The sequence below is a fragment of the Ictidomys tridecemlineatus genome, chromosome 2 (genome assembly GCF_052094955.1).
Source record: "Ictidomys tridecemlineatus isolate mIctTri1 chromosome 2, mIctTri1.hap1, whole genome shotgun sequence".
Lineage (NCBI taxonomy): Eukaryota > Metazoa > Chordata > Mammalia > Rodentia > Sciuridae > Ictidomys > Ictidomys tridecemlineatus.
This window is the reverse complement of record NC_135478.1, coordinates 20,424,950-20,432,313: the sequence shown is the minus strand read 5'-3', so window position 1 is coordinate 20,432,313 and position 7,364 is coordinate 20,424,950. Positions and strand designations below refer to the sequence as shown.

The 7,364-nt window shown below is 46.6% G+C and overlaps 1 protein-coding gene across 1 annotated transcript; it reads right to left on the bottom strand.

Moving 5' to 3' along the window:
* Positions 1-414: 414 nt before the first annotated feature.
* Cck (cholecystokinin) lies at positions 415-5,922 on the bottom strand. The gene is made up of 3 exons (XM_005337940.4): positions 5,788-5,922; positions 4,503-4,718; positions 415-804 (listed from the first exon to the last, which is right to left on the bottom strand). Exons 2-3 carry the CDS (start codon positions 4,714-4,716, stop codon positions 671-673), a joined length of 348 nt encoding a protein of 115 aa, XP_005337997.2. The 5' UTR covers positions 4,717-4,718; positions 5,788-5,922; the 3' UTR covers positions 415-670.
* Positions 5,923-7,364: the final 1,442 nt, after the last annotated feature.

The window sequence follows — 7,364 nt, the reverse complement described above, 5'->3', positions numbered from 1 at the left end:
GGTAGGTGTACTGATCATGTTCACCTCTCAGAGCTAGCTTTCTCATCCATAAAGGAAGGACAGTAATCTCTGTGCCACAGGCCACGGAATGATCAAATACTTGTGCCGGCCAAAATCCATAACTTATTTAAAGAGAGAACCCTAAAGAAAACTTATGGGGGGGGGCAGTAGGATTGGCAATAGAGATCAGTAGTCAGGGTTTTCAGGGCTGGGCTCTAGACCTGACCACAGAAGGCACTTCTGCTGGCCACCTTCCAGCCACCTTGCCTCAGCAGGGGGTCAGCTCCATGCCCTAGTACTCATTTCCCAAGCTGTGTCTGGGCCCATCTACTGCAGGGATTCCCTGGGCACTGCAGATCAGACTTCCCTCCTTGCATGGTCTGAGGACCCTCAGTAGACTCAAGGAATGAACGGTCAGAATGAAATCACTTTAATAGCATAGCAACATGATAGGACTAGAAGTCACAGAGTTAGGAAACATCATATTCTTCAATTGCACAATTCTGCTGAGGTGTGTGGTTGCACAGGACAATCTTAATAGAAGGATTTTTCACATTGAGAACTTAATAAATAAGATACTTAAAATGTCAAACTTCAGAGACAATGAGTTATGAGCATGATTGTTTTCTTATTCTGCCTCCTCTGAGTCAGGTGGATGGAGGCCGGTCTTCTAAGAGGGGTACTCATATTCCTCAGCACTGCGCCGGCCAAAATCCATCCAGCCCATGTAGTCCCGGTCACTTATCCTGTGGCTGGGGTCCAGGTTCTGCAGGTTCTTAATGATGGACATGCGGCCAGAGGGAGCTACAAGGGACAGAGAAGAAGAAAAGAAGAGCATCATATCTAAGAATACAACCAGTTCAATTTGTAAAAGCAAACAACAGAAAAGGCCAGATGAAATATATACATTTATATTCTTAAAGGTATTACAAACAAAGATGAAAGAGGAGAAAGACCTATGTCTGCATAAATGAATAAAAGTGATGTTCACTAGTTATGGGTGTGTTTTGTGTTCACAGGTTATTTAGATGGGTTCATTTTGTCCTGCCTTATACAAACTGAGGAATTGCCTCAATTTTTCTTTGTCTCCCCTACCCTTAACAGTATTTTCTTTGTGAATATGGCCCTCAGCAGAAAACAAGAATTTCCCTAGTACTTACCCATTTCTAAATTTTATTGCTTAACATCCCTGACCATACCCAACTTGTCCAGAGAGCTTTAAGGTGGTGCAATCACAATATCTTGTTATTGGAATGGCTTTAAAAGATGGGGTCAAGTCCCAGTGATAATCAAACAATGTTTTGAAATTATTAATTTGAAAGCTACTTTCTTTTCTTAAAAATAAAGAGAACCTGAAAAATATACACCATCAGATTGAAATCTTGGCATCTCAGTAATAGTCCAAGAAAGATTTGAGAATAAAAGAGGTAAATGAAGTTAGACATTTTGACCTAAAATTAATAACTGAAATTGAATGGGTGCCATGCCCTTGGGAACAGGATTATTCTTGCCTAGAACCCCCATTGAGTGGGCAGAAGTATGACAAGGTAGATGCTTGGGAGGCATGTGACACAGTGCCTCTCAGAGATCACAGACAGTGATCTGTGCAAACGAAGGGTTAATCAAGGAGCTTCAGGGCCATGAATGGGCAAAGTCCAGGCCAGCTCCTGAGTAGAGAAATAGAGGACCTCTCATTGGTGGCCACTGTGTTGGGGGGCCCACCATGTCTCCACCTCTCAAGATGGTGTGTAGCCTCTGCCTGAGGCTCTCCTTCCCAGTTCCTGCATAGGGAGCCCAAATATGTGCTATTTACTGACAAGTGACTCTTCAGAGGCAGTTACCCTGTCATAATGGGTAATGAGATTAACCAGCTATATTTAAAACCGACACACCGCACAGAATAACAACATCCCCATCCTTTCTCTCTCTGCCCCCAGCCCTTCCCAGTTTGGGAGTTAAGCCAACACAGCACATTTGAGCCCTTTTTGTAGACATTCCTGGCCTATCCAGAAGGGAAAGGGCCCCTGCTGTTTAACTGTTTGAGGACATTTTATGGTGAAATATTTGTCCTTAAATTCAGCAAGACCTGCAGACTCAGTTCTCCCTGGACAGTAACATGGAAATAAGACCTGTCCTCTTGCCTGCTCTGATGACGAATGTTATAGCCCTATAACGAATATAATCCTATAACGAATGCTATAATGCTGAAGTTCAAGGTAGCTCACCAAATTTCCCTCTAGTGGAAGCAAAGTGACAGCTTCAATATGAGCAAGCAATCAGGGTTGCTGGGGTGAGCACTGTGTACAGCTGTCATTCTATAGCTCTGTCCTCACCTGGGTGTACTTACCATAATCTTCATTCACCAGCTACACAGAGTAGAGACTTACAACTGAGTTATAGAGTCAAAGTGAAGGGTCTGACTTCTTTAAACTTTAACATCCTGAACAGATAATACCGCTGGGAAGCCAAATGGCTTCCAGACACTCTAGGGAAGTCAGGGCTTAGAGAATCTCAGTCTTATTGCCGCTTAGATGTGCAGAAACTGTTATTCAACCTTCTAGAGCCATGGCTTCCATATGGGCACAATGGGCATGATAATACTTACTGTGCAGAGAAATGTTTTCAGGTCTGAGAGAGACAACAGCTGCAACACTGGGGCTTTGCTGGTCATGGATAAGTGTGTACTGAATGCCATTAGATGCACTATGCCACTAGATGCCTCACCAATCACTCTCTACTAGAACTGCTTCTCCCCAAACCATTAAGAGTCCTGTAGAGAGTTCCTAATGATAAACTCTTACACACTGCTTAAAGAACACATTTTGTCGTTTAGAACCTTTGATGTATTCTAGTGTTAAGTCAAATCGAATATGATCTCAAAATATATAAAATATTCAAGGACATTTATTCCTACATCTTATTTGTCAGTCGAAGAGCATGATTGTTTTCTAGTTCTGCTGATCCTGGGTGTTGGCAGCTTATTTTCCAAGTGATTGCTCTTCCCACCAGGGTTCCTTTGGCCCAACAGCCTGAAGGCAAAGACAGGAGGGTGTTGAAAGTGGAGATTGGAAGAACTTCCCATCTAAGATTTATGCTGTAAGAGCCACTGGTAGGGTATTGGTTCTAGGAAATAATTTGGCAAGTAGCTCTCCCTACCCCTAGAACTGGATTTCTTGGATCTTTCCTAAAGCTGGAGAGAGATCTACATTTCAATGAATAGCCTAGGATAACTCAGACTGTCTGGCTGAAATTCAACCCACATCTGTGAGCAGATTCTAAATTACTTTCAGATAGGCAAACAGAAGGAATTCTCCAAACTGTCAGACTTTCTGTCATCTGACTAGTATTTCCATTCTTTCAGTTTAATTCTCAGGAAAGAACACAAAAGGTGTAGATTGAGCAATTCTACAAATCAGCTGTCCTTTTCCCTCTGAAGGCCCCTGTCAAAAAGTTTCTAATTTCATCTTCATGTAAAACCACAGAAGACTCTAGAAAGCCAAGCCCTCCATTTTCTTCCTCTTTACTCAAGCCATGAGTTAAAGTTCAAATCCAATTGAGTAAAACCTTATGGAAAAGGAGTCACTTCCTTCAGCCATCCTGGCAGAGTTTGCTGGATGTTTTTTAATTCAGTTATTGATCTAGTTTAGCACACTGCCCCTTAGCCAGTGTCCATCACCAGTGTCATTGTGGATAAAGCTGGGAGAAAAAAAAAAATCATGATTCCTCCCTCTGAATCACACAAAGAGCCAAGGGGGGCTCCAGGGAGCTCTGGCCTCCTATTTGCAGATGAGAAAGTCAGGCCCAGGAAAAGGGCACTAAGCCAGGGAGCTGCTAAATCACCGTATTCCTGGAAAAAGGAATGCTGAGAAAACTGACTTACGGGAACATCTCTCCAATAGTTTTTTTTTTTTTTAAATCATCTCATGTGTAATTATTTCAATTCACTCACTGTCAAGGAAAACTCAAAAATGCTCCTGGTTCTTTCCTTCCGTTACATACTTTAGTGAAAACTGACCTATTCTCACTTGTTTTTGTCAGATCTCAAGTATTTTCAGCATCCATCACTTCCTGCTAGAGAGTTTCCAACTGTCTGCATCTGTGTGGCTCCTGGTTCAGCTGCATTAATAGAAGAGGTTGTTTAGTGTATTTGGAACCCCTTTCCAGGATTTAGTAATTATCTTAAAAAAAAAAAGCATTTTCATAAAATGGTGTTGAGCTTAATCAGCAACACTGTGCCAAAAATTAGCTTAGAGAAAGATGTTTAAGAACGTTTTCCTTACTAATAAATTAAGTTCTCTACACCTCATTTTGATTTGCTTATAGAGGGCTTCAAAACTGTACTCTCAGGTGCGGTGGAACTCTGGAAAGGAAGGTGGAAATCCCATTAGTCTGTGTTTTTTCCCAAAAGGGATACCTTCATCTGGTGGGCTCTAGAGGAGAAGGCCAGGATTGACAGTCCAGAACAGGGACAGAAGTGAGGGACAAGAAGGCAGCATCCTTACCTTTCCGAGCCTGCTGGATGTATCTGGCCAGCAGTGCGCCCAGGTGCGCTCTCGGCTCCCCGTCTGTCCTCTGCACCGCCCTCAGCTGCTTTCGGGCCGCCTCTTCTGCCCTCTGCACCCCGGAGCCTGCGGCTCCAGCTGGGGGCACCGGCTGCGTCAGGGCGCCCGCAGCAAGTACCGCCATCAGCACGCACAGGCAAACGCCACGGTTCATGGCTGTGGAGAGCAAAGGCGAGGGGGCGTCAAAAAAAAAAAAATGCTGGGCATCCGTCAGTGCCTGCCGAAAGTCGGGCACCTGGAAGCGGGCTCACTCCAGCGCCGGCGCACCAGACCCGCTAGGTTGGAGCCAGCGCTAGGGCTTGCCCAGCGCAGACCCCAGCTGAGTGACACACAGCCGCGCGCGCGCGCCTAAGCGCGCTTGGCTTGTCTCTAGGGTAATCCGCACCCAAGTGCCAGGGTCGGTGAGAGAACTGGTGTTTCGCCCTTTTTAGCAGAAAGATTGTCTCCTGTTCGCCTTAAGTTTGAGAAAGCTTTTGTAGAGCGTCTTTGTTCTAGCTGGAAAAACACCCTATTAAAGATAGTGTGAAAAATACAGGATCTCAGCAAAGAGAAATGACACCCTTGAAGGAAGGCAAGACTTTTCCAGATTAGAAAAGAAGCTTTCAGTACGGAAATGGCGAATTAAATTATGGGTGCCATAATTTTAAAAAATGTATAAAGTTTCCTCAAGGTGTATGTGGGAATTAGTAATAAATCACTATGCAAAACATAGGTAGGGTTTTAAAAAAATCAGAAATATGCGTTTAGTTCTCAGCCATTGCCAAAGCACCGATTGACTGCATTTTGGAACTGTGATTAGACAGAAAATCCACATATTTCTATTCTTAAAGCTCTGGATTTTCTGCAATATTTAGAAAATGGATTTAAATATTAAAACTTTTTGGTATTTTATTTGAAAAGATTGCAAAGTTCTCCGCCCCTCTGTTTAACTGCTAGGAAATCCCAATTTGCCTGAGACTCCCAGCAAATGGCTATTTTAAAGTTTTGTGCAAAAAAAGACCCACACAGGCTTGTGAAAGTCTCTAAGGCAGCTACCCACCCAGCCCTCATTTTTAAATCCAGCACCCTTATTTTAAAGAATGTCTTTAAAGAATGTCTTTTCAGCTATTCGGGGGGAAGACACAGAAAACAGAAAAAAATATAAAGGGGTACAAAACTGAAGACAGCATTCTTCAAAGACACAGGAACTTGTATCCGCGTGGGCGAGTGAAGGGGACCTACATACCTTTGGATTAGAAAGCAGCTGGTTTAGCGTTTCCAGCGGAGCTGCGACAGCTGAGCCAAGTTCAGGGTAGGCGGGCGGGTGGCTGCCTCTTAAATAGCCCCGCCCGGCGCTATAGGACAGTCATCTATTTACCCAACGCTGACGCAGACCCGCAGCAACACGTGCTCAGAGGACGGCCACTGGGTCGACAACCGACTGAAGTGGCTTCTAGAAAAAGAGGGGAAACGGCTCAAGAAAAGGGAGCTAGCCCCTCCCAGGCGGGGATCCCGGTGCGGGTTCTCCTGGGGGCCCAATGCACTTCCTCCCTCGCTCTGTCCCCTGCCTCTCCCTGACCCATTCCAGTGCAGTGCGCTTTCCAGGGTGGGAAACCCAGGAGTCTTTAGCCTCTGGGTTGGATAAACTGCCTGAGTTTAATTCACTTTGGGAACCAGTTGGGCCTCCAAGGAAACTGGAGGAACCCTAGGCCAGACTGACAGCTAAGTGAAATTCTGAAAGGGGGCGTGTGTGGGGGTGGGTGGGATGGCTGGGGATCCCCAGGCTAGATTTGGTGCACGCAGGCGGTGAGGGAATGATGCTGACCCTCCGCAGGGCTATGCTCTTTCTTCCCACCCCCCGAGTTTGCTGTCTGTAAAATGGGCTTAGCAGTGCTTTTTAAGGAACTTAGCGACCTCAAACACCAGCCCTCGGACTCTAACCTAGATGGCTTCATGTACCGCGCTCAGCGCGGCTGTGTGTGCGGAGCAACAGCGCAGGGAAGACGCACTGCAGCCCCGGGTGCCCTTCTTCCCTCCTCTGGGCAAGTGAATGACAGGGAGCTGCGGCACCCACCCCCTCTTGGATCACCTGAGGCCCTGGTCTCCGGACTTGTAAGGGCTCTCTCCAGGGAGAAGGGGGAAGTCAGAATCTTCACTTGCTTCTCAGCGCAATAAAAGCCCTTGATGATTCCAAGGGCAAGTGTTTCAAGTCCGGGAAAGGGATCCCGCCACTGCTGGCTGTGGGTGTTCTGGGCCTTTCTTCATGTAGCTGTAAAATGGAAATGACACCTCGGGGCTTGGCTCAGGGGGATCCATTTTAAGAAAGGGCTTCGATCTCTTCCTGGGCAGAGTTACCACACGCCCGCGGCGCCCGCTGTTCGTTGTCGCCAAGTGGCGCCAGTGAGTGTCTTAGGGAGCTAGCGGCCCACCGCACCCCACAAGTTCCGGCTATCACGGTGTCATTTCTGCGAGTACTCGCGCACACTCCCCTCTCCCACCGCCTCTCCAGAATTCTGACTGCTCGGCTTGGAGATAAGGACTCTGCCGCAGCCCCCTGTCATTCACTTGCCCAGAGGAGGGAAGAAGGGCACCCGGGGCTGCAGTGCGTCTTCCCTGCGCTGTTGCTCCGCACACACAGCCGCGCTGAGCGCGGTACATGAAGCCATCTAGGTTGGAGTCCGAGGGCTGGTGCTTGAGGTGGCTAAGTTCCTTAAAAAGCATTGCTAAGCCCACTTTACAGACAGCAAACTCGAGGGGTGGGAAGAAAGAGCATAGCCCTGCGGAGGGTCAGCACCATTCCCCCACCGCCTGCGTGCACCAAAT